The sequence below is a fragment of the Psittacula echo genome (genome assembly GCF_963264785.1).
Source record: "Psittacula echo genome assembly, chromosome: 4".
In the NCBI taxonomy this organism is placed as follows: domain Eukaryota; kingdom Metazoa; phylum Chordata; class Aves; order Psittaciformes; family Psittacidae; genus Psittacula; species Psittacula echo.
The window spans coordinates 99689230-99716566 of NC_137738.1; the positions used below are offsets into that span (position 1 = coordinate 99689230).

The 27337-nt window shown below is 36.0% G+C and overlaps 1 protein-coding gene across 1 annotated transcript in view; it reads right to left on the bottom strand.

Annotated features, from left to right (window-relative positions):
• Positions 1 to 1030: 1030 nt before the first annotated feature.
• Positions 1031 to 27337, bottom strand: part of APOB (apolipoprotein B) — a gene marked incomplete at both ends in the record, with an annotated part of 36594 nt that continues 10287 nt past the window's right edge. The window contains 23 exon segments of the mRNA XM_080615989.1: positions 1031 to 1126; positions 1130 to 1197; positions 1200 to 1255; positions 1257 to 2854; positions 4235 to 4418; positions 5200 to 5314; positions 6112 to 13692; positions 14372 to 14748; positions 17110 to 17255; positions 17521 to 17708; positions 17843 to 18018; positions 19239 to 19449; positions 20069 to 20190; positions 20415 to 20597; positions 21082 to 21293; positions 22573 to 22740; positions 23508 to 23699; positions 23996 to 24172; positions 24717 to 24954; positions 25316 to 25527; positions 26502 to 26648; positions 26764 to 26881; positions 27068 to 27295. Of these exon segments, the coding sequence (XP_080472115.1) occupies positions 1031 to 1126; positions 1130 to 1197; positions 1200 to 1255; positions 1257 to 2854; positions 4235 to 4418; positions 5200 to 5314; positions 6112 to 13692; positions 14372 to 14748; positions 17110 to 17255; positions 17521 to 17708; positions 17843 to 18018; positions 19239 to 19449; positions 20069 to 20190; positions 20415 to 20597; positions 21082 to 21293; positions 22573 to 22740; positions 23508 to 23699; positions 23996 to 24172; positions 24717 to 24954; positions 25316 to 25527; positions 26502 to 26648; positions 26764 to 26881; positions 27068 to 27295 (12793 nt within the window).

A 27337-nucleotide genomic window follows, 5' to 3' on the forward strand; every position in this document is an offset into this window, starting at 1 on the left:
GAGTATGCCTTTTTCAAGGACTGTCTATGTAGTATTCCAATAACTGAAAATAAACCAGAAGAGGTCCACATATTTTCCACTCAAAAGCAGTCCTATTTTCTGAGTGAATTCTTCAACATAATTTAAATTCATCTTTAAATTGAGAATTCATTTAAATGAGGCCTAGGTTTCAGCTGAGGAAGCTGAGGGAAAACTTCTTGACTCCCATCATTTACAGTCATGTCAGTGAAACTTTGACAGTTAACTAAACTCACAATAACTAGAAGTTAGACAATTTGATGTGAAACCAGAAATATCATGGGGAAACAGGTAAGAAAACCCTGTATTTCTGTATTATAAATTAGCCAGTAGAAAGAAAAACGATCTAAAATTCTTGGCATAGTTCTCTGAAAACAGGTACATGCATAAATTAATTTTTCTTAACAGAACATTGACATTATTATTTGCAGTTTTCCAGGAGTCAGATTTCTATATATGTTTATATTTCTATGGTTTTTTTTTACTTTTTGATGTTATTTCCATAATTCATTATTTTTTATCTTCATGGTTTTGTGTATATTTTTGCTGTTCTTTTTTTCCAAAACTTATCTATGAAGGTATCTGTGCTGGGAAATACATATGTTTCTACATTGTTCTTCAACTGGCTTATGAATGTAACCTTTCTCTTAAAACCTTTTTATTCTACGTATTCCATAGCTTTTGTGACTATTTACAAAATGTATTGCACATTATTGGCTTGATCCAACATACAGTGAAATTGAAGAAAAGACTTCCCATTGACCTTGACAACTGTTGGATTAAGCCCTATGGTCCAAGTAAAAGCAGCTGCAATGAAAAACACAAAAATGTAATAAAGAGCTCATTTATTTGCTTATTAAGCTTATTAAAATAACCTAGTGTAGATTATTCACTTTTCATTTACAAATTCAGATTCAAACAGTACCTAACTGAAGCTCCAGTATGTTAATTGCTGTTATTTTTAAATACATTGTGGTGCAAACTTACTACTTCTCTTCTTCTGGAGGTCCATTCAGGTCTTCATGTGCTGCTGTATATTTTCCATAATCTGCTGAAGACTCAGTTGCTCAGTTGCAAGTTGTTCATCAATGAATCTTTGCATTTCTTCCTATTTTCTGGAGCCTTGCTCAATGCCTTGCTGAATCAGTGTGTATGTTAGTTCCACTTTTTTTCTGAGTGCTCCTGCTTTTCTGGTGGCATTTGGTAAATGGACTGCCAATCAAATGGCTTGGGCACCTATTCTGAGCTCTCCTTGACCAACAGCTATATATGGCTTTATGCTCTCAGCTGCTATTTGCTCAAACCAACGAAGAAGCTCTGAGATATATTGCAGGAATGCAGAGTAATTTTCTATAGTTAAATCGATTAACCTTTTGGCCTCACTGACTAGCTTTTCTTGGGAATGACTAAGCTGCTCATAGATCTCCTGGAGTTTTTCTTTGAATTCCTTGTTATATTCATTGATTTTCCTCTTAGTGGCTGCAGACCAATACTGGATTTTTTCCTGAGCAGCAGATGATAGCTCCATGACCTTCTGTCTTCCTTTTCCTCCAACATCAGTTATAACGTCATAATACTCCTGTCTGTACTTTTCCACTAGTTCTCTAACTTGGTCTGTCAGGTGTGTAACTGAGTCAGCAAGATCTCTGACGTATTTGTTGTGCCAATCCACTAGTGTATCTATTAAATTCTTCAGCCATCTTAGTACCTTGTCTTCCACTTCATAGTATTTCACTGACCATCCAAGTGTAGTTGGATCAAAATATTCCTCCCGCAAAGCCTTTACATAAAGGAGCAGATGGTGCAGCTTTTCTGAAAGGTCCTGGAATGTCTTCTGGCTAAAATCTTTAAGCTGAGAAATGTATTTTTTAACATCTTCTGCCAAATATCTCAGTTTCTGTGCATACTCTGAAGCCATTGCATCTTTGTACAGCTGCTGTGCTTGGACTTTGATGTCTTCAAAATTTTTAGATTGCAAGCTTCTCACCATTTCTTCTACCTTCTGAAAAACTTCTTGCACTATTTGTTTCAGTTGCTTAAGCCTTCCTGCAAAGTCAGCTTCCTGGAGAGTAGCAAATGTTTGCCTGATTTTTTCCTGCAAATGTTTCAGCATTTCTTTAATTTGGTCAAGTACATTACGACCTCTCAGAATTGTTTCAGAAGCAGGAACTCTAACTTCCAGCTCATTGATAGCTGCAATCAAGGCATCAAAATACTCCTGAAGTTTTGAAAGGCATAAATCAGTGGTTTTTGCTACCTTCTCTGTAGTCATAAGGTATATTTCTTCACCAGTGTACTTTTCAGTCAGCCCAGGGACCTGGAATTTTGTGGTCTTCAGGAATTCAATGGCTGAGTCAATTAGGTGTTTTATTCTCTTGTGATACTCTTCTATTATGTCAATTGTAGCATCCAAAACCTTTGCTTTTATTTTTTGATAGTCAAACTGTTCAGCTTGATCTGCTGTTTTTTGATACAGCTGTTTAGCTTTGACCTTCATCTCCTGATATTTGCCAGAGGCCTCATTGGCAGCTGTGCGAAGCTGAGCATCTATTTGATCTATTTGTTTTACAGCAAAAGTGTATGCTTTGTCAGCATTATTCTGCATGATATTCTTCATCTTTAAGGTAGCAGCACTAATTTCCAGTCCCATATGCTCCTTATGATACCGATTAACATACTTATAGACTGCATTTGTCACTTTAGGTACCTTTTCTTTTAGACCCAACAGCAAGTCTTTGGCAGCATCCTCTTTCCAGTGGAATTTTATTTGAATCAGGCCATTTTTGTTGGAGGATATCTCACTTTTTAATATGTCAATGTCCTTCTGAGGAGCAAACTGAAAATATAGAAAAGAAGAAGAAAAAGGTAGCTTGTATATGAAATAAATCCAAAATTATTTGTGGGCATATTTCACAGAGTCACAGAATCATTAGGGTTGGAAGAGACATCTGGAGATCATCTAGTCCAGCCCCCTCCCAAGTCAGGACCACCATAGAGCAGGTTACACAGGAACACGTCCAGGTAGGGTTTGAATGTCTCCATAGAGGGAGATTCCACAGCCTATTCTGGTGCTCTTTCTCAAGTTGAAGTGAAACTTTCTGTGTTTCAGTTTATGGTCATTGCTCCTCGTCCTGTCACTGGGCACCACTGTGAAGAGTCTGGCACCACCTACCTTTGAGCCTTTGTATTTCAGCACCCTCATTTTCTATCTTTAATTTTATTATATATTAAGACAAATGCACTAAAATTTTTTTGTTTACTGTGTGTTCCTCTCATCTTGAAAAGTTATTTTGGAAAAAAATATATAGTATCAAGCTACTATGTGCCTCTTCAAATAGCAGCACCAGAACATAACTGCCTGTTAATATTTAAAATTAGACTGCAAATAAGATTTTTTCTTCCTTTGTAATAAATGCCTCTCATGTCTCATAAGGCATGTGAATTACTTGGGAAAATAAGCCTACTCATTCTTGAAATAACTTAAAGTGAATTAAAAAAGCATTTTCTTCATATGAAAATGCTAAATAATTCAATTTTGTAATAATTTAAATCAATGAGACAGTTTAGTTACCCAGAGTAATTAAAGGTCCTCAAATGAGAAACAATTTACAGAAACAAATTTTCCATTTTTTGGTGATAATTCACTCATAATAGTGATTTTTGAGTTGCTTGGGATTCCTAAATTAGCATTTCATTGTGGAAGGTAAGATTTTAAGTTTGACATTGTTGTAGTATGCCAAAAAACCAGAATGTTTTGTTAGTAAATCTAGTAAGATTTTTAATTCTCAGAATGTATTGTGATGTATTAATGGATTAAAAAAGACAGTCAACAGATGGTGACTTCTTCCAGTGGCCTGATTCCTAGAATAGCCACTTCTATAGTAATTACAAGTAGCCTGATGGGTATACCTTAAAGCTGATGGGTGGCTTATCTAAAAATGGCTTTGTACATTCTTCACTTTCAACAAGTGTGTCTTCTTCAGCACGGGAGAGGGTAAATTAACTGTGTGGAGGAGCTGAAACAGCCTCAGACAGACGCTACTTTTAGTACTGGAAAGGCCAATGTAAGAATCAAAAACTTTGATTACTGATAATATACTTTGGAGAAAGAGTGGCTAATTTATGTCTCAACATAAACATATACAAGCCTGAAAAGCTAACTTTTACCCTGGCCACACCCAACCTTTTTACTTTCTTTTGCTCATATCAAGCTTACCCGAGTTCGGTAGTAAACTTTTGCTGTGAGAATGTCATCGCCCAAATCAATGACATAGCCCAAGGTCCCAGCAGAGGGTGAAGATACAGAGCCAGATGACCTGCTCTCCGTCTCTTCATAATGCATATGAATATCTATGAAAGTTGGGCTGATGATGTCTAGTGATGCACTGTTTTCTGTGACACTGCAACAATGAATACACAGCTGTGAATAAATGCACAAAGCAAAAAGCCCAATGCAGGACGCCTAAATACAATACCACCTATTAAATGCATGTAAACAATGGCTTTGTCATCAAGCAAAAATGTAGGAGTTTACTATCCATATTTCTTAGCCTAATGTATTGAGAACTTCACATCACTCTAATTTTCCTGGTTTAGATAAAAGTATATTGAGCTTTGCTAAGATTTTGCATTAAATTAGGGCAGCAAAACAAAACCTTTAGCTGTACTGCTGTCAGCTTTCTACAGTTTTGCACAAGCTGTGTTGTTTTAAACCAACACAACTAGAGGCAGTACTTTTTATCTGCATCTGTACTTGACTTCACAAACTCTGTCCCTTGGACATATCAAGAGAACACTTGCAGATCAAAACAGGCAGTTAAAAGGCCAAGTCTGTAATCCCTAGTACTGGTACTTCTAAATAAAAATTATTCTTTGATGGCTTGTGGTGACAGAGGGATTCAGTGAAAAATAACCCCAGCTATGTTGATGGTTGGATCTAGAACTGATCTGATTATAAAATACTGTGTTTATATCTCAACAGTTTTCTCAAATGGGGCTGCTGAGAGGGAATAGCTTTCCAGCTATCTCAAGAGGGAAAAATGCACAGCCAATAATGACATGGTAGCTAAACACATTCTTATTAACTACAACAAAGCACTCTGGGGCATTAGAGAGCAAAGCAACAATACTTCATTGGCAATTTTGTCCATTATACATTATGTTATTAGAGCAAATCTTTACCTAATTCCTGAAACAGTAAGATCTTCCTTGTAGTTTGCACTCATATCACGATGTGAAAAGCTGCCAGTTGTCTTCATAATTAACACACCTTCTTCATATTTATAGTGTGAATCCACTGTGAAAAAGATTTCAGCTGTGTATTTCAAGAACTTTCCAGCAAACAATGCAAAATACATATCCAATTGTACCTTAAATAGCCAGTTGTGGGGTGTTTCAGTAAGATGTAAAATTATGCATCAAGAAACTGAATGCCCATAATGCCCCAAATAAAAAGATTCAAAAATATTTGGTCAGCCAGAGTATTTTAAAAATCAATTCTCTCCATATTTATAGCAACATGGATAGAACATTTTGCATTCATCAGTTCATAAATGGGGATTCTAATTTCTTGAGTGTTTAGAAATTTATTCTGATGCATATTTTTAGTATTATTATAAAGTCTAGAACTCAGAGCTATATGGAACTCCAGAGTTTTTGGAGTTTAAATAATTTTTGAAATCAAATATGCTCATTGCCTAAGGTAAAACATAGGTATTTCTTTATCAGATAAAAAGTGAGCCTGCCTTCTCTCCTTTGCATGTAAGTAATGAAGAAATGTTATGTCACTCACAATTTAAAGCAAGAAACTGCTACACAAAAAAGAGATCTTTCCCATTTTTTTCACAGTATGAAAAAATATATCTAGCCACTAGCCTTCAGGGTGACTGACAACAGTCTGACTGATGTGACTGACTGATAACAATTCATGAAAACATTCTGCTACTGGTAAAAGTATAGTCTAATGTCAATGTTAAATAGACAGCAACAACTTCATAGAAAAATCACTAAAAAAAACCCCAAACCTAACCCTGAAAAAAGCCAGTATAAAGTATTACCCCCAACTTCGTGGCTTATTGAATTTTAATGCCTTACCATTCAAGTCATATTCCAGGAATTGCAATGTTGAGCTGCAGGTAGAGTCAATGGACTGTTCAAAAGAGTCTTTTTTGTTTGTTAAGTCTGTTCTCCAGGTGACATTGTACAAAGGGGAAGCAACTTTGAAAGATCCAGTCAAGGCACCAAATGATGGGATGTATATTCCAGCAGGCAAGGATAATTTGAGAGGGGGTATCTCAATTTTCTGTTCAGGAATTGTAATTGTAGGCAGATCAAAATCTGCAATCTTATTAGCTACTTCATCCAGATCTACATGGAAACTGCCAAGAGAAATACTCTTTGGAAGAGTGAATTGAGACACAGTTATTTGGTATTCAGGTACTGTCACTTCAAGATATGGTATTTTATATTCTTCTAATGTAATATAGTTGGTTCCTACATCCACTTTGGGGAATCTTAACTTTGGCAATGTGGGTAAGTTGACATCAAACGGCATTGTGTTTAGAGTGTGTGGAACTTTTATGTTGCGCAAGTCAATAGTTTGTGCTGGGATCTGGAGAGTGGTGAAAGGAACTCTGAACTCTGGAGTGCTAAGAACAGGGCTTGGAGCCTTTAGGTGTAACTCTGGAATACTGAAAGTGAAGCCATCGGTGAGCTTATTCACAGGTATGGGGAAAAAGTAACCATCATCACTCTTTGTGTACACAAGGGATGCTGAACCATTTAAGTACTGTTTTCTGTCAGTACTGGTAGTGACGTCCAATTTCAAGATGTCCCATAAGCTCTTTTCTGAAATGGGGCACTTCATGTTTTTGAGGAAATCCATGTATGCTTCCAAAGATCCAGAAATATCAAACTTTGCCTTTGAGTTTTCATTTGATAACTGCATGTCATGACTAAGAGATAATGACTGAATTTGGCCTTCACCCTTCCAGCTAACTTTCTGGTTTGCAGTACTGATTTTCACTGCGACAACTTGATTAACTGAGGCTGTGTCCAGGAAGGTATTTGGCTGATTGGCTTGAATCTGAAGATCTGCTGATATGTGCCAAGGAGCCAGCTCCAAGGTTGCTTTGCATTTCTGAGCCCCTGTTGTTGTGAAAAGAGGTGTATGTCGTGCATAGTTCTTCCCATTGTGCTCCCAGACAGCATAAACACGACGGGTAGATGCTTCAACTGCAAGTATTTCTTTCATTTCATTGCTCCAGAGTCCATCTGCTTTGGAGTGCGCCTCAAGCTTGAGAGATGACCGAGCCCCATTAGCATTCAGATAGGTGTTTGCCTCATGGTCTAGATGTCCAGAAAATGCACTTCCAGTGTAAAATGCTCCATCAATATCCCCATTTGTAGAAGTTTCTACTGATATGTAAGATGTAAGGCTCTCTAAAGCAAATTTGTGAGCAATTCCTCCCTTAGCACTGGTACCATAATTAGGAGTATTAAAATCATACATCAGTTTTAGTCCTGAGGAAAGAGTGGGTTTAGACTTAGTATTTCCAGAAAGTTCTTGGCTGAAGTTAATTTTTAAAACTGGTGTGTTGATTTCTGCATTTGTTTCCACTGAAGTTTCCATGTTTCTCTTTGTGAGACTAACACTGCTGTCATGATTTCCTCCTAGAAATTTGTTATTACTCAGGGACAATGCTGTGGCCAGCTTTAGCCCCCTTTTTCTTGTCAAACTTGTTGAGCCATCCAGCTTAAATTGCAGTGCATCAATGACAGAAGAGGATGAGACACTGAGTTGCCCAGCAATATCTGACTGATTGAATAGCCCAGCATTTGCAGTTAAAGTGATCACAGTGGATTTAAATGAGAAGTCGTAAGTAATGTTTCCCATGGCAGGAATTAAGATGTGGTTTGATGGGCTGTTGATTCTGAATCTAGGAAGCTTTAGAGTGCGCAGATCCTGTGGGACATGAAGGACTGGAAGCTCCAGAGAAGGTAAGACAAGTGTGTAAGATGGTACCGAAAAGCCAATAAATGGGACTGTGAATCCTGTTGTACTTATTTCTTTTGGGAGCATGTAACCAAAGGCTGGCATCTCAGCAGTAAAAGAAGAAACCTCAATATTCACAATTGGAATGGTGTATCCTGGAATCCTGAAGGTTCGTGGTAATTTGTTCAGTGAAGTCTGTATTTTGTATTTGTCAAATTTTGTTTTGGCTTCATTATATGACTTTGTGAGAAAATCTAAAGCGATGTTTCTTCCTCTCTCAAAATACTTGTTGAAGAATATGATGTATTTATTAAGTGCTTCATGCACTGTTGCTAAAGGAAGTGGGATTACATGCATGTCTTTGTTTTTCTCATACCGAGCATTCAAATTTAAATCAAAGGATTGTCTTGTTGTCTTCAATAAATCTTTCAGGCCTACCTGTTCCCACAATGAATAATCTTTTAGCTGAGGAGTTTTGATTCCAGTGTAGGGAACCTGAAGCTGAGGAATGGTTAGAGGAATATTTAGGAAGTCCAGATTGGCATCTCCATTCATTTCAACATGAGCTTCAATTCTGTCATCATTGTTGCCAGCAGACATATTATGGGAATATCTGTACTGATTGAACCTGCCAGTAGCTTGCCAGTTAACCTGCTGAACAGAGGAACTGAGTGCAAAACCATAGTTATTCAGGAAGTCAATTTTCCCAGTCAGTTTCATTGGGAAGCTGATTTTCACATTTCCATCATTGTTTGTTAATAGACGAATTTCAAAAGGCTGTGCCAAGAAGAAAAACTCATTATTTACAGTTCCAGTAATCCGTCCATTGAGCCGAGCATTGTGAGAGCCTGTTAATTCTACTTTCATTCCTCCAAGCTGTCCTGAGCCTTTTACATTCAGAACGCTACGCCCCACACGCTGTGACTCAATTTCAGACTGAATCTGAAGTGTTGCATAATTCAGGACACCGCATTCATACCTCATAGCTTGGTTGACTTTCAGGTACTTATCATTTATCCTGTTGTTGGCAGAAAATGTAATAATGGGGCCCTCAGCCCTGAAAGTGGCATGAGAATCATGAGTGCCTTCATCAGAGAAATTAGGAGAAGCCAATTTCCAGTTTCCTTTACCAGTGGAAATAAAAGCTATGTGTCCTGCTTCTACCTCTGTTGTCATATTATTCACCAAATCAGCCTGGCTGGAGAAATCAGCTTGTGGAATGTTCAGTCTGTGGGAATATGCCGTTCCACTCTGGATCCAAATTTTTCTTTGCAGCTTGACCATTAAATTATTCTGTAGTTCTATTGAATTTTTCGTTGTATATAAGTTTGCTCTAGTTTCAGCTTCACCTTCTACAGAAGTCCCTAAAAATACTACTTCGTTGGTGTGATCAACTTTAAGGAACCTGTGGTTGACCTTCATGGAATTTTTAAGGTTCAGCTGCTTCATCTCAGGGGCTAAGAGACGTGAATCTGCAATAACACTGAAAACTAGGAAGTCTGATTTGGACGCTGTTTGAGCTGAAAGAGAGGTCACAAATTCTGGACTGTTTGTGGATGCTGTAGTATTATGAACCTCAGCTTGTGCAGACAGTGTAAAGAACGGAGAGGTGACTCTGAAAGCACCAGACAATTTGCCAAATGTAGGGACAATCACAGTATGTGGGATACGTGGAAGCTGGAACTCTGGTATCTTCATGTTAGGAATCTGGAGCTCATTTAGAGTTAGCTTTGGAACCAATAATTCTGGTATTTGAAATGATGGCATTTGTATTTCTGGGAAAGAAATGTCAGAAAAAGGCATATCTCTCATCTTCAGATCTTTAAAATACAAATCAATTGCTGGCAACTGAAATTCACCAGACATGAGCTTGTCTATTGTTCTCAAAATCTGGGATTTAATCTCATTCAAGTCAATTGTGTAGGAAGGAACTTTAAAGATATTTAGAACTGTAAATTCTGGAGTAGTAAATTTCACTGGGATTTTCATGTCCTTTAGTCTCTTAATATTTATCTCATAGGAGGGGATATGCAGATCAGTCAATGGAACAAAGAAGTCTGGTGTTAGAAATGTTGCTTCCCGAAGACTTCGGAGACTAACCTCAAAGGCAGGTATAGTGACTATAAGTGCTCTGATTTCAGGGAATTTAAATCCTGCTTCAACAAACTGGTTTAAATTTTCAGCCCAATTTTTTAGATCATACTGTTCAGCCAAAGCAACGATTTTCTTAAAAGCTATGTTCCACTGGTCAGAAATGTATATGACAACAGAATTGTACAATTGGCTTATCTGCTGAAGATACCAGTGGAATTCCTGGGAAATATCCATTTCAGAAATCCTCTCTCGCAGGTCTTCCAGATGTTCATTTACCTTGCCTTTAAGGTTAGCAAATGTTGTTGAGTTTATGAGCTCCTTGAACCAGTTAATTATTACAGCAAATTTGGTGTTTCTTAGTTGTTCGACATATTTTGAAATCACAGCTCTAAAATCTCTCATATACTGTTTCAGAGCTTCTGCTTTCTGTGGAAGCTCAAGATTTCTGAGTTCCTCATTTATTTTCTGAGTTACTTCTTGGATTTTCTTATTTGTGTCATCAACAAACTGGTTATAGTCGAAAGACTTCAGCTTTTTAATAACCACATCCAGGAACTTGTTGACTTCCTTTATCATCATTTCATAATCAAATGTTTGCACTTTCTTGACAGCATCATCAATAAAAGCAACAACTTTATCAAAGCATGACTTCACATCAATATTTTTCAGGTAGATAGTCAGTTTATAGACAGTTTCTTTTATTCTGTACTGGTTAAGCAGTTCTACCATTCTGTCCATTAAAAAATATACCTGCTTATCAATTTCATATTTTACAATCAGTTTGTGCATACGATCTCGAAAAGCACTGATCTTTTCAGACACTTCATACTCCTCCATCCAATTTAGAATAAAGTTTTTGATTTGTTCAAGAATTTCATTAATTTTTTCAATTGGTAATGAAAGCTTCAATTTTTCTAAAACTTCTTTAGTGTCGAAGGTTTTAATCTGCTGTTTCAAATTTTCTGCAATGTGTCTGACATCAATATTCTGAATCTGAATCTTGAGTTGTTCTAGGTTTTCCTGTATTCTGGCAGTAATCCTATATTCATCATCTATGTTTTTAATCCAAGCCAAAGCGCTGCTTCCGATTTTGCTAGGATGATACTGGTAAAAAAAAAATTGAATTTTTTGAATAGTGTCAACTACAGTATTTCTTAATTTATATTTGTTATCTAGATCTGTCAGTGTTTCAGCTATTTGATCAAGAAGCTGAGCAATAAGTGCTTTAATATCATAATGCCCATAATGATCTTTGATGTATTGCTCAATTTGTATCAGATAGACCTGCAACTGAGACAGTATTTCTTGAAGATTGTCCCTAACTTTTTCCAGCATAATTTGGAGGTCATCAGATGTTATTCTGTAGTCCTTTGTGAAAGCAATCAAATTGTTTTTCATGCTGCTAACTCTGCCTTTCATATCTAATTTGTCCATGTAATCATTAATGTGCTGCGGGATTTTATCCAAAGTTGCTTTGTATTTTCTCATATGTTGTTCTATGTCAATGTTCTTCAGGTAACTTTGTATGGCTTGCAGTGTGGATAGAATGGTGCCTCTGACTTGTTCAAAGTAAACTGGTAAATGTTCTAAGAATGGTAGGTTAATGACATGCATATCTTTATTTTTGTCATACTTCACTGAACCAGAGATGCTGAATTCTTGAGGCTGTGACACACTGTCCCTGAGGCCCAATGCATCAATTACATTAACTTCTTCAGATGCGAATGGTAGTATGACTGACATATCCATTACAGAGAGATCTGCTAAAGCTCTCCCACTAAGTTCCACACCGGTCTTTTCTGCATCATTGTAAGCACTGAGATCTTGTGAATACACATTATTGTTTAGCTGACTTTTCAATTTCCAAGCACTTGACTGCTCTGATGGAGTAAAAAGCATATGAACTTTGTTATCAAGCAGTGTAGTGTATCTTCCTCTAGACCTCAAGCTATGACTAGTAGATCCTCTGTAATCATGGGAGAAAGTGAAAGCAAGAGGCTCTGCTTTAAACAGGAATTTGCTGTAAAGGTCTCCTGTGTGTTCACCCATAGCAATTAGCTTTCCATTGCCATTGGTACGTATGTCAGCAGAGATAGCAAATGGGGCCATAGTGGAACGCACAGCATTGCTGAAACGGAGAGATTTGGAATCACAGGTTGTGTCAATAGTCACTGAGGAAGCAAGTCCTGCCACATTCAGATGAACTCTGTGACTCACTGCTGCACTTTGAACATTTGCAACTGTATCTGTTTTAAAGTTTGCAGCTAGATCAGCATATGTAATGGTGTAGGTATGCCTTATTTCATCTGCTCCATAGGCTCCTCTGACATTGCCACCTAAGTTCAGCTTCAAAGGCTCCAGAAGAAGTTCTGCTTTGTTGGAAACCTCTGTTTTAGTGTATTTAACATTATTGCTCAGTTTAGCTGCAAGTGAGCTAGGCTGCAGTTGTAGGTCAAAAACATGCTTGTGGAACTTATCAAAGCTGAAGCTGTTGTCTAACTTCGAAGCAAATGTTAAGGATAAGCCAGGAATATTCAAGTCATTTATGTACTCCAACTTAATCTCTTTGAATGATCCTTGGAAATTATTTGAAAACTTGAGTCCTTCTCTATTAACTCTGAAGTTTAAAACATGTTTGTTGTCCATACCCAGAACTGTACTCTGATACTCACTTCCCAGCGTTATTTCCGTTAGGCTCACTCTTCCACCTAGATTGAGTTTTGCATTGTTTTTACCATACCGCCCATAAGAAGATAGCGACATGGAGCCTCCAGCAGTGTCAAGTTTGGCATTCATTTCACTCTGCATTGTCAATGGACTAAACTGCACACTTGTGGTTGCACTGCTGGCTAGACCGTACTGATTTACATTGAGTGATGACTTGTGTGCAGCTCGATTCCTTTGATCAGTTATAGAGATATCAGTGTTGAAAACAAGATCCTGGGAATTGAGAGAACCTGCAAATAAGGCATAACACTGGGTTTGCTTGTAAGTGGCTTGGTACTCAGATCGAAGTGCTGCCATCTTCTTTGACAAAATCAAATCAAGCTTATTGACACCTGCAATATATCGACACCTTCCATTTGTTTCAGATGTGATTTTTAGCTGGCTGTTTTCATACTTCAGTGAAGCTGTGTTTTTTAATAGTCCACTTTGTACATCAGAAACTGAAGTAATGGAAACTAAATCATCACTGTATCTGCCAGATATCTGATTGGTTGCCTGAAGGTAAGAAGAATCCAACTTCAGATTTGATTTTCCTTCTAACACCCGCCTCTTTTCATTGTATGAGCTGGACAGAGTATAAAAGCTTCTTGCAAAGACAGAAGCCACTTCCAGCTGCCCTTCCATCTTGACATTATTAATATTCACATTACTTGTCTTTTCAGAAACAATATCACTGGAAAATGAGAGCTGAGGACCCAGAGTACTGGATGCCATAAGTGATATGGTGTAGTTTGCAACTGGACTAGGTTCATAACTCTTTGTCCTGGCCACCTTGAAAACTGATGTTAACAGTCTGTGCTTCAGGTGATTTTCGTATGCACAGGTGAATCCATTTCTATTATATGATGCTTCTCCAGAACCTAAAATAAGAAAAAGAAGACAAAAGTAATGGTGTAACTTATACCTTTTTGTCTTTAAGACTTTGATGCCAATGTTACTGCTTGAATTGCAATTACTGCTATTATACCATTTTGCTTTAAAGGCCAAAATGTTTTGGTAAATCATGAATATTTCTGTGAAAATTGTTATTATTTTTAAATTTGGGGCTAAAGTTTTGAACTATGAATAAATTAAATCTCTACACTACTAGATATAGTTCTGTAAAACAATACAAAGTTATGTCATTATTTAAACTTAAAGTAAGAATATTTATTCAGAAGAATAACCGATATTTAACATTCCTGGTTTTTAATGTTTTTTTTATCATGCTTCATTATGGTGGAGCATTTAAAAAAGACTGAAGTTAACTTGTCCTTTTGCGATTTGAGATTTCAAACTGCAATTTTAGGGGAACTAACTTAAAAACGCCAGTCTTAAGACCTATCCAGCCTGAGTCCGGGATAACTGCTATGTAGTTTTCGCAGTATATATACATATATAAATGACTTTATATATATATATATATATATATGATTTGAGATTGTACAACACCTTTCTTTAAATAAGCAACAGGAAAATGAATGTGCTGTAACTGATACATGGAAAATATAGTAATTAAAATAGTTCTGCCGACATTGCTGTATTAGCACACATTCTTACCTTTCACACTGTAGGAAAGTAGCTCAAAAACTGAATCAGCATTCGTGGTATAAGTAGTTATTATGCTTGTTGTTTTCTCTGTTGTGCTATTAGCCAAAGTGTAAGCTGCTGTCCAGTTGTAATAGTTGCTGTACACATTAGCAGATACCTCTAAAGCACCAAGTAAAGGCACATGAAGTGGATAGGATTCTGGAACAGTAAATGTTGGGATTCTGTACTCCTGAGATGGCACACTTATTCCCATTGACTCCACTACCAGAGGGGGTGTTTTAACGGTCTGTGGCACATTTATGTCATGGGATGATCTTCCACCAAATGGCAATGGGATATTAATTATAAAACTGTTTTTATTTAAGCTGTATCTGATCCGTCCTTCACTAGAAAAAAAAAAATTACTCTATTAGAAACTGTAAGTCTATGAGGCATATACAGAAATTTCCACAATTCCTATTATTCCCATGATACTAAGCTTGCTTACATGCTTACACCAATGTCCTGACATTAGGTTTAGAGAGAAACATAATGAAATGTAATAATGATCTATTATTATCATCATCTTTTTAAGCACTCCTCTATCAGAATTTAGTGAATGCACTTCTGATATTGATGAATTCTGGTCAATGTTTTTTCTCCTTATTTCATAATCTGTGAGACTCATAGGTCAAGTAGCCCAGAAACACATTCTTTCTGTAAAACCTTGCATTAGAGTTCACAGGTTCCTGATTCTTTGTTCAGAGCTTAACTAATTTTAGCTCACAGGTGGAAAGTGTCATTCAGGAGGCTAAATACACAACTGTTATGAATCTTGTGTTTGATTTTCTACTCTGAGAATCCAACTCTGCTTTATGAACTTTAATGAAAAGATGTACTGGCATGAAAATGATCCTCAAAATGAAGGAATTTGAATGAAAATAGCTGTCATGTAGGAAAAAAACCCTCCAAAAACATGGTAATACTTGTGCAACATGGCATGCTGAGTATCAGAAAAAGGTGATTATATTCTTCTTAGAAAAACATTGACGCATTCTTACAGAAATCCATGAACATTCTTGTTAGCATTAGAAGTTATAAGAACCCAAATTATAAGGAATTTATCTTACTGATTATAAGTGTTTTGAAACATTCATACAAATATTCCTCATTTATTTTATTCTCAATAAAAATAAACTAAAATCTAACCATTTCACCAGAAGCTAGGACTGGAAAAATGGATTGTCAGCTGAAAAGCTTGTAGGGAAATCTATAATTGCAAAAAGGCAAAACAGGAGGAAACTCAGCCTTATTTGTACATGAATAATAAGCCGGCAAAGATGCTTTTCTTGTTTGCCTAACTGGTCTTTTATATTACAAAATCTTTTTTTTTTTCCTACACTTAGAGCACATCCTAAGATGGAAATTAATGAAACATTTTTAAAATTTGTTCTTTTCCATCAAATGGTTAAGAAATCAACATGACAGAGCAATAGAAGTTCCTATTATTATTATTATTATATTGTGCTTTGCTGATAGGAATATAGGAGAAAAAACAGCTTTTTCCTTGTGTATACTTAGCTTAGGAACACAATGGAAGCAATAGAGATGTGTGTCATTAGCCTACAGTTTCATATTACCACAGTGTACATGGAAAAACAGTGCTAAGAGAGATAAAATGCAAGTTTGTTCTCCATCTGTTTTTATAATCCAGTATTACACTAACTTCTGTTGTTCTTTACATTCATTTCAGCCATCAATATTTACCTAGCTTATGGGAAAACTATAGACATGTTTGTATTTATCACAGTGGTAGCTGCGAGTGTATTCTGAAGATACTTCCAAGCAACACTGTTTCTCAAACTCTTATGCAAAGGCAGAGCAGCAATGTGATATGAACACTAAATAGAAAGAACAATAGGTGCTAGAACATAGTGAGAGCAAATTCTGGCAGGTGCATCAGTATTTTAAAGCCTAGAACTACTCTGGCTGATTTACTGTCTCATTTCCTAGAAACAGAATAAAGGTATTTATCTTCCTTCCAGTCTCTCTTCTTGTTTTTCAAACCTTACTTAGGAATTTTAAACATATTAGATGATTTCTATCAAATTTGCCAGAAGGGTAAAACCTTCAAGGTTCTAAATTCATGCAAGTTCTGTGAAACTCTCCATTAGGTGGATGAGATGGGCCTAAACTAGTGCAAGCATCCAGTCCATATGTCTACAACTATGGCACATGTTGCCTCTGAGCAAGTGACAGATGGAGTCACACATGGGAAGAGGTCAGAGTACTATATTAGTGGAGGTCAAACAGTATACGCAAAGGAATGAGAAAAACTGTCCAATAGGACTGCACAGAAAGAAGTAAAGATATTAGGGTTATGACCAAAGACAAAGGGCCTGTAGGGACACAAGGCAAAAATCTGCGGGAAACCTGGCTTAATCACTTTTGTAGCTTGGAGTAAAGATTGTTGAACACTGTATTTTTGTTTAGTTTTCTTACTATATAATACAATACTTCAGGATATATTCAGATAATACAGGAGTGACTGTTGTAAAGTCAAATCTGTATTAAAGACACGCATAATTTCCTCCATACAATTTCGTCTCTGTGGTCTTAAAATTTGTTGTCATAATTCCATTTTTATGCTAATGTTTAGAGCAATTTCATGCTGTTTTTATAAAACACAGTAAGATAAAATATCTCAAAAATATTAACAAATATCTATTTTCAGTTTCCTGTGTGACTGTCCTAATTTCTCTCCATACCTTTTCAGGAAAAGTTCTTCAGGAATTCTGATAACAGGCAGGTTAATGTTCTGAATGTTCAGTTCCTGCAGTCCTCTTAGTTTGTCTTGCAGAGTCTGGGCATAGGGGACATCTTTTGATGCCTTTTGCAGCCAGGTGTTGGTTGCCTGCAATAAGGAGACAAGTTTTTTGAAGTAAATAATAAGTTTTAAGACTTTCCACTAAGTAATCTGAAAGCCCTCGTAACCATCCATATACTGAGCCTTAGGCATCTGATAAAGTGTCTGGCTCAATCAAAGTTGAAAATATACATCTCATTCAATCTGATGAGTGCTTTTACAAGTAGTTCCCAGTTTGACTTCCACGGGGGAGGCAGGAATTCACCAGGGCTATATGGTCAATCTGTAATATCTACGGTAGGTCAAAACATACCACAATAAATTGTGACACAATATGTCGCAGTGTCATATCTGTATGAGCCACTTTCCGATCCAGTAGTTCATTGGCATGCTTCTCTAAAGTTTTTGGGTAGTCTGAAAAGTCAATTTGGAAGGCAGAAGACATTTTTTTCACAGCAGCACTGCCGCCTGAATTCCACTCTAGCTCAACTTTCTCAGAATCTGAAAATCATCAATGTAAAAGAAAAAGTTAAAATTAGTAATATTCTTATTCTATTTAGGGATATACTGCAAACTAATGCAACAAGATGTTTAACTTTATAGGTTGCACTTGTGGATCATGCTTTTGTCCCTACCATATCTGAGAAGAACTCTTTCTGAAATTGAGTTTCCATGAGTTGTTGCAGCTGAGCTCATCTCAAGATACCCTTTGTTTGGTGAATAATTAACCAATGCTTCACTTCTAAGTTCAGTTTGCAGACGAGGAATAGAAAGAGTGCCCCTTAACATTGCCTCTCCCATTCCAGCATACCTGTGAAAGCAAAAAAGTAGCTGTGAATATTAAACATTTCACTCTACTTTTTCAGTTATGTTTCAGGAGCAATTTCAGCATTTAAATCTATAGTAAAGGCAGAATAGGTGTTATAAAAAACCAAAATAAAACCTGTAAACTCTGTCCTAATTCAATTAGTGTTTTCAGCTTCGCTAGCTACTTTGGGAAATATGTGGTAAATTATTATGATGCTTTGTGCAGATGCACACTATAATTCAGTACTAATTCTATAATACTAAAATGGATGGAAATATGTACCTGTCTTGGTAAAGTTGTACCTGAACCAAATTCTAAACTCGTTACTCAAGCTGAATTCTCTACTAAGGATACAGACTGTGGCCATGAATCACATATAAACAAAACATTTGTCAAAATATATTATACCACTGGGCTTCATTTTCCTTTATTCACATCTATTTTATATCTCTGTAGCTTTGTTGACTTGAGCAAACTTTAATATTATGTTAGTGCAAATGAAAGGGAATTGAGGTCCCTGACATCTGTCCAAAGCTCCCACTGATATCAGAGGCAATTCTGCATGAACAGTAAAGACAAAGACTCCCCGGGGCACCATCAAGATCACAGAATTCCATGGAAGATTGAGGTTTATTAAAGAATGTGATCAGCTCATTTCACTATGGGCTTGTGAGGCGGACAATTTTAGAAACCCTGGCAGGCTGAACATTTTTGTTAGCTCCCCTGTAGATGTTCCCGGAAATATTCTCATCATGAAGCGTGGGAATTTTTACAGGAAGCTCTCAGTTATTTTTGGTTTTGTTGCTTATTGAGTGCCATTAGATTTTTTCATGGGGAGATGTAACAACTTTTTGTAGAGCTGAAAATAACCAGTAAAAGATAATATTTCTCTGAACAAACTTTGCCTTGTTTATATCCTTGGATTATCGCACCTGCAATAACATTAGTACAATGTCATTTTTGTAGTCATGTGTGTGCAAACACAGAAGAACTAGCTCAAGGAACTTGTAATACAAATTACAGATATACATACAGTAGGAAAGATCACTTGGTGTATTAGCTGTATACATGACGTATTTCAAACAAAATACCTCAAGGGTTTTTTAAGAGGGTTTGAATGGCAAGAAATGACAAGCAATTTCTTCACAAAGGGATAAAATTTTCTACCTTCAGTAGAACATTCAGCTATCTTATACAAAGATGTAAGTGGTTTTCTGAGTTACCTTATCTGGCCAGTAAGAGTAACTTCAGAAATCTTCTTGTTGTTAAAGTCTAAGACAAAGGTATATGCTTTCTTCCCAGGGATGGAGTCATCAGTAATTCTGAAGTTTGCACCAAAGTCAACATCCACATCAGGAATGTGGACATCACTGGTCAAAATCGTTCTGTCTCTGTTGTACCTGAAGGTCAGTGTGGCCTCATGCTGCTTTACACCTGGAAAATACAGTGTACTTTGGTTATTAGCAAACATGAAATCTGTTTGGACTTTTCTTAAAAGGAGAATTAAAAAGGATCAACTGGAAATCATATCACCCTGAAGATCTAACACAACTTTTGATGAGCTTGAATCAGAAACTGAGTCATCTGTTTTCTCATCTTCTAAACATACCACGTGCTGATCCACTAATCCCATCACTACTTCTGTCACGTAAACTTACCATCCCACAGATTCTCCCTTTGAAAAAATTTGCTGGTTATGCAGTTCTTCTCAATTTCTATGCTTTACATCCATATTTCATCAGAAATGGCATTTTTCTCTTGCTTATACAGAATCCATTAACGTCTCGTCCTTGCTTCTGTTCACCAATATCACAGTTTTATTTAAAACTTGGAGAAGCATTTTGGGGATATAAAAATAGCCTATGATTGTGAAAATCTTGCACTGGGATTGCATATATGAAATGAAAAAGTTTTGGCCTGTTTGGATGTGAAAATGATATTCTATTTTATACTGTTAAGAATTATATTATGATTTATTCATACGAATATTTTTCATATTAAATGACACAGTTCCAAACTGAGGTAAACCACACTGTTTTTTTCAAACTCTTACCTTCTGCCTGAATAGCAAACTTTAAGGTGTCTATCAGGTAATTTCCCTCTCTCTGCAGGCCATAGTTTGCACTTGCAGAGTATTCCTTCACTTCACCTGTGGACACTATTTCAACTTCAAATCTAAAGAAGGAGTAAACAAATGTTTTGTAAATAACTATTTTGTTCATGACCACAAACATAAGAAATCATACAGTTCTCAACAGCTCTCCTGAGCTGCTCCTGCTAGTGTGTTTTTAAAGATTTTTAAAGGTCAGCTTTATGTGACAGGATACTGTAGATGCTAAGCTTTAAGAGAGAAGGTTAGTTAACACAAAATAAACATAGTTAAAGATTATATGACTTACCTGGATTCTCCAGTCAAGGGATAATATGGAGCTGCCTCTGTGGCACTGGCATTAGAGTACAATAATTTGGTGCAGAAATTTAGACCAGCAATGAAAGGCTTGCATGAAGTCCAGGTTTCTCGGTTCTCAATCAGAGGCGGAATCTCTTCACTTTTGGTTGGAGACACCAAATGTAGTGTGTTGCTGGAACAGAAAGGTGAACCATTTATTCCCAGGACATGTGTTCAGACATTGTCCTATTAACAAGGGTATTTTCTAAATAAAAAAAATCACTTATTAAGGTAGAGGTTAATGAAATAACATTTGATGGTTAAATGAAAAAGTGGTTTATTATTATGATTATTGACAATTATAATGCTATCTATTTAGCCACTCTTTCTAAAATTAATGTAAGTAGTTGATTTAAATTCAATTTTAAAAGAGCATTACTATTATAAAATAGAAGTGTTGTTGAAAAATTCATAAAATAGTGATGAATTAAAGAGTCCACTTATCTGGGCTATTTGCTTATCTCATAAAAGAAGTTAACCCAGTTTTACAATGCCTGGGATTTTTCTGAACTGAAAATTTTTCCATGCCAGCCCTAGCCTCTCAATTCCATCACAATAAAGATAATGAAGAGAAGGGAAGACCATAGCCCTGAAAGTTCTCATTCAGTTCTTTTTACCTGATACTGAGGAGTTTTGTTGGAGTCTTCGGAGCAGGAATGCTGAATTTCAGCTGTCCAGCTTTCATAGTAACATGTGCTTCAATTCCAGACTCATGGAATATATTAGAATTAATCTCCACACCACTTCTAGCAAATTCAGGCATGTTTATTCCCAGGTGTGTTACAAAGTCAATTGCCACTGAAGGTTTAGCAAGGAGTTCTGCTTGCATCTATTTAAAAACAAAATGTTGTATTTATTTGTCTAATAACTTCCTGGGTTTATAAAACAAATTAATATTGTTGATAATCTAGAAGTAAGTTTCCTATAATTGATTTTGCTATTAAAAAAAATTGATCCCCAAGTCACACAGGCAGAAGGATCACATAGAATCATAGAATCATAGAATAGTTAGGGTTGGAAAGGACCTTAAGATCATCTAGTTCCAACCCCCCTGCCATGGGCAGGGACACCTATATATGTATATATAATGTGACCCAGTAAGTGGTGACTGTAAAATGACAAATACAGCAAAACTATAGCACTAAGGAACCTTACCCACTTTAATGTAAAAAATATTCATGCTTCAGAAAGATTTTGTACATGGGACTACTTGCATATACTTTAAATCTGAAGAAAAGAGCCAGTTTTCCATTGTAAAAACAAAAATAGCAATTTTCAAAAACAGTGAGCAAGCTGTCTGACAAAAAAATAATGGATCCAAGATTTTAAATTCTCTTAACAGAAAACAGCTTAATTTCAAGATTTTGGTTTGGCCATTACAGAAAGAATGCACAGAATGAAAAATTCTGGAAAAGATTCCAAAGGTAACTAAAAGGCAATCAGCACTAAACTTGAGGATGTACTTTTTATTTGTATCATGTATTAAAAGTTTAGGTGAACTGAAACTATTGACAAATTTATATAAAATATTTACTAAATTAGAGCAAAATAATTACTAAAACTGTTAAAAAAAAGTTATTTTTGTTTGTTTGTTTTTTGGTGTTGTTTTTTTTCTTTTATCCAGAGAAACACTTTTGTGTAACATGCTCTTTAATTGTTATAATTTTAAAATGTTTCCTTTCTGATCAAAAAATGTTCCATTTAACTCAATTTTCACTATTTCTTTTAACTGAAAATAAAAAAAATCACTTTGAATTGGTCACATCAGAATTTTTTATAAACTGGTTGGTTTGAACAGGAATTTGTAATATTCTCATTTGAGAGAGTGAGAAATAAACACAGATTAAAAGGATTATTTTTGAAAGGGTGATTAAAATACTTTAATAAATTTTATTGTGTCTTATACTTAATTTATTATATGCATTACTTCTTACTTCAATGTAAATGTCATCCAAAAATTAACTGAAGGCCTCTAATAAGTAAGTTCTTTTTTTTTTCATTTCAAGAGTATTTTATAGTCTTTAAAATTCTTCTGGTGTTACACATTTATCATGGAATGAGATTGTAGATTACTAGGAGACAAAATATTGACAGCTGTCAAGACTTACACTTTTTTGATGAAGCTTCATAGCTACTTTGGCCCCAGGTGTCACTATTCCAGACAAGGCAAACTTCAGTTGCAAGCCTGCTCCAGTTGGGAGCTCAAACTCATTGTCCATGAACATGTAGTGGATGAATAAATCCCTGTCAACACCTTTTGAAATGGCTTGTGCAATCTGTGAAGCAAACAAGGAAATAAACACTAATATCTACACTTTGGAATATGTACATCTCATATTTTAAAAATTGATCATGGTATGACTGTAACTGCATAATCCAAAAATTAGTTACATAGATAGTAAAGAATCTTAATTCCTACAGATTACTTGCTTCAAAAGAGTGCACTAAAGACTGTTCATCAAAATCTCAGCTTTAAATGAATACTGGATTTTATTATCTGCCTTCATACACACAGATCATCTACGCTGACATACACACACAAATGTGAATTGGTTTAGATAATATTTAACATTCTGGCTTCCCCAAAGTCAATGGCAAAGCGTTTGTTTTTTTTTTTAAATTCAACGAAAGAAGGCTTTCACCAAATATTCCTGTACTTCAACTGTACTACAACTTCTTTTCTTCTTAACACGATGAATGGTTGTTTAATATTAATATGCATTTTCATAATTAGATATTTAGTAGTATAACATAATCGCCAGAAAAGATTTAGAGCATTGTTCCAGTAGGTAATTCAGTCATACAATAAAATCCTTTTCCTTTCCTTTCACCCATCTTCCGGGAGGACTCCACTTGGATATTGACAGGAGTCTTCATCGGTTTCTCAGAGTTCTTCACACTAAACCTGGATATTTTAAATAATTTTATTTTCATGTTGGTATCAAATAGCCATTCCTTACATCATAAACACAGCCTAAGTCTTAAAAAAATCTTGTCGAAAACCCCCAAATTAATAATACACATTCGTGCATCAGAAACATACCATTTCGGGAACAGTCTGAAGAGTTTTAACACTCTTTAAAATCATGCTTCCCAGCAATTTGAAATCATTGAGTTTCATGTACCCAAGCTCTTCTCCCAGGATTCTCAGATATGCTCTTCCTTCAGGAGCTTCTTTGTTGCCCAATTCTTTTAGCAGTTTTTCAAGGTTAAGAATGATTCCTTTCATGACATCCTGAGAATTCAATAAAAAAGAAGTAAAACAGATTTATGAGAAATCTGTAAGACGATGTATCTAGAACAGTCATTTAGTGAATGTGAACTAATCTGCACATGCAATTCTCACAGATTTGCCTTCAAAGGCCCCTCTCTCATACAATTATGAAAAAAACCATTATTAAATAGCATTAAGTATTTCTGGTTTAGCTTATCAGAAGAGGAAAAGGCTCATATACAATAAAGAGGGAAGTGCTGTAATTATTGTGTAAATATAGGAATGCCATGCTGCACAGAGAATGTTTTCAAGCTTACTTGATCATGCTTGCCATCCTGGGAGTAACCAAAATAGTCAAAAAGCATCTTGGAAACTGGCTCTGGCACTTTGCCATCAACCCAGTACAAGGCCTTGCTTGCAGTGTCTGGGAAAAATCCCTTCTCTCCAAACAAAGCTTCCAGTGTTTGTTCAAACCCCTTTCCATCCAATCCAAGCTGTAACAAACAGGATAATGCAATAACTGAGACAGATTCTCCATTTCTTCAGAGCTTTACAACAAAGAGACTTTCTGGGCAACAAACAATGCATTTCAAGGCTATCCTGCAAGTCTACAATTTCTAAGGGAAGATATGGAATATTAGGTATTACAACTGATTATACATCTCTGGTGAGATCCAACAAAAAACCTACAAATAAGCTGGATCTTACTGAAACCCTACTATGAGTATGTCAGTGTGCCGGTAGTGATTCATTAGCATGAAGGCAATTTGTTACAGATGGGTTCATTTTACCCTAGCTGAGGCCTTTCGTAACTCCAACAAGGTCGTCCATCCAGTCAGTGCCAAGTGACATCACATAATGGCTGACTTGCTCTAAAACCCATTGAGATTAAATGAAAGTCCCCTTGTAAGCATAGTGATATTTAGATTTCTCCCAAAGCTTGTAAAAACAATACATTATTCAGAGAAAGTTGTTGTAAGAAAACAGAAATAAGAAAGAAAACAGCTGAATACTAGCAAAAGTTTTTGATAATTGTACCTCAAAGATATCACTTGAGCCAAATCCATACACGTTCAGGGTGGTTTTTAGCATAGTCTCTTTAGGAACATAGCTCTTTGGATCAAATACAACATTTCCTTCTACTTTGGCAGAGATGGGATCAATGCCAGGTACAGACACTCTTTTGGAAATCTGGTAATTTTGTGAGAATTTTCTGAAATCTTTGACTGTTGGAACCTGGTTTCCTTTCAGAGCTTCTTCAACTTGGCTTTTTAGACTAGGAAAGAGGACAGCAATGCAAATATGGTTAGTATAAATTCCAAAAAGTAATTTAGTCTTAGTTGAGGGATTTCTTGTGACACTTGCAGACATTCATACGACTGAGGTGATTGCAAATGGCTAGCACTGTGCTCTGCACAGTAAAAATAAGACTGTAAGCTGGCACTGCTCTAACAGCCACAGATTTACTCACGTGATATGCTTGTTCAAACAAAGAAAACAAACCAAAAAAAAACCCCAAACAATCAGAAAAAAGAGAAAAAAGGCATTGCTAAATAACTAGTGCTGCAATTATGGTCAGAACTTTGATCTCCCTAGAAGACCAGCACATAACCAGTATCTAACTAAATTTTACTTACTCTTCAATGCCTAATTCTTCAGAGTCTAGGATGTTGGCAACATGTGAGGCAACGAAGCTTTTCACTTGCTCATTCTTCTCCTTTGTGAGGACTCTCAAAATCTTAGCAAGATCATTTGGGGAAGGATTTTTCATCAGTATGAGATAAGCTGCTAGACGTTTGTCTGTAGGTGCATCCCCTTCTTGGAATGCTTTCAGAAGTGCTGAACGGTCCTATATAAGAAAGGTTTGCACTGATGAGCTGGCTAGCAGATGATGTTGCTAAACTGTTTTGGGAATATATAGGGTGAAATAACTTCCAGGATGTAATGTGTTCAAGACTGCATAACTATTTCTATGCCTTAGTTCTACAACTGATCAAAAATGTTTCATTGAAGCTATTTTGATAAAATTCGTTTTGATAGAAAATGTCACAGAAATGATGGGTTTATTAAAGCTAGTTTTCTTATCCTATATCAGGCAGGTTACTTTTTTGTTTAGAATACTCAGTTTTCATTTTTGGGAATCAGAAGAGTTCTGGTCAGCAGACAAATTGTCAAATTTTGGAAAAAGATAATTCAGTTTGAGAAGGTGATAAAAATCTTCTGTTGCAGAAAATTAAAAACATATTTTGAATTAAAAAAAATTCTTTAAATTTAACTGAATCTGAGGATGTGAACTCCAGGTGTTTCCATGCTCCCAGTCTCATTAAGCCTTGTCAGGAAACAAGAGCATATCTTCTTGATATTGAAACTATATCAATATACTAAGCTGGCACCCATTCTGTAGAAGGTGCTTTAATGGCATTGTAATGTAATAATAACCTAGACAATAAATCTAACCAGTACTATTAATAACAATGACAATAAAATTTAAATTGAGTGCTTTGTTAATTAAAACCACTTTTAAATAAGTAGAACTCCATTTAAGACATTAACAGGAACAGATCCAGACTTCACATTTAAACTGAGACTGCCTATACAAAGCAACTGCATCTCAAAGAAGCAACAGCCACTGAGTCAGAACTCTGCAGAACTTCTCAGATATGTGTATGGAAACTAACTAAAGGAGTTCTAAAAAAGCAGGAGACAGCTAAAAAGGGAGATAACAAAACTATCGAATAATGGGAATGGTTTTGCATATTCAATAACTTCTCTGAACAAAGTGAAGTAAAACCAGTTTGTGCTGGTTCTTGTGACTCAATTTACCTCTTCAGTAACAGTCATTTTCCTGAATGCCTGGATGGCTGCTTTCTGAACTGAAAGTGATGCAGCTTCATTTCTCATACATGTCTTAAGAAAAGACTTCAGGTTGGGCTTAGCTTTCTCCATAACTGTGCCCATGTTTCCAATAGCCTGTCAGTAATGAAAACACAGAAAAATGATAAACATAATTTCTCCACTAAGATAGTAATATTTGAGCTACAATTCAAACTAGTAGCAGCATAAGGAAAAAAGGAAATAAAAATACCCGAAGCGTTAGGTATGTGAGTTCGTCTTCCCCAGAACAATCAGCACCAAGCAGTGAAATCATGAAGTCTGCAACATTTGTTATTTCCTCTGTCACAGTCATCTTCTCATTGTAGAATCTGAAGAAATAGAGAAACACATTAGGAAAAAAAGGAGAAAATGAGGAATGTCTATTTTTTAATCCCAAACAACAATAAATAACAAAAAAGAGAGTAACCAAAAATCCTCAAAAAATGACTAGTTTTAGGGTTTACTCTCAGCATTCTTGAGGATATTTTGTCCAATTACACGCTATCATTACTTACTTAGTAACAGAATGACTCAAGCCATAAAAAGAAGCTCTACTTGGCTGATACTGGGCCATGTAAAGAATTTCCTGTATTCTTTTTGGAGTTGGAGAAGGCAATAGTCCCAGTGTATATGTGACCAGGTCTACCACAAGTGGATTCACATTTCCAGTTCTCAGTATTTGAAGGACTGCACCATTGCACCCTGGAGTCCCACACTGAGTCAGGGCCTGAACTGTGATGGAACTGAAAGGAAAAGAGACTACTTAAGTTATACTAATAATATGA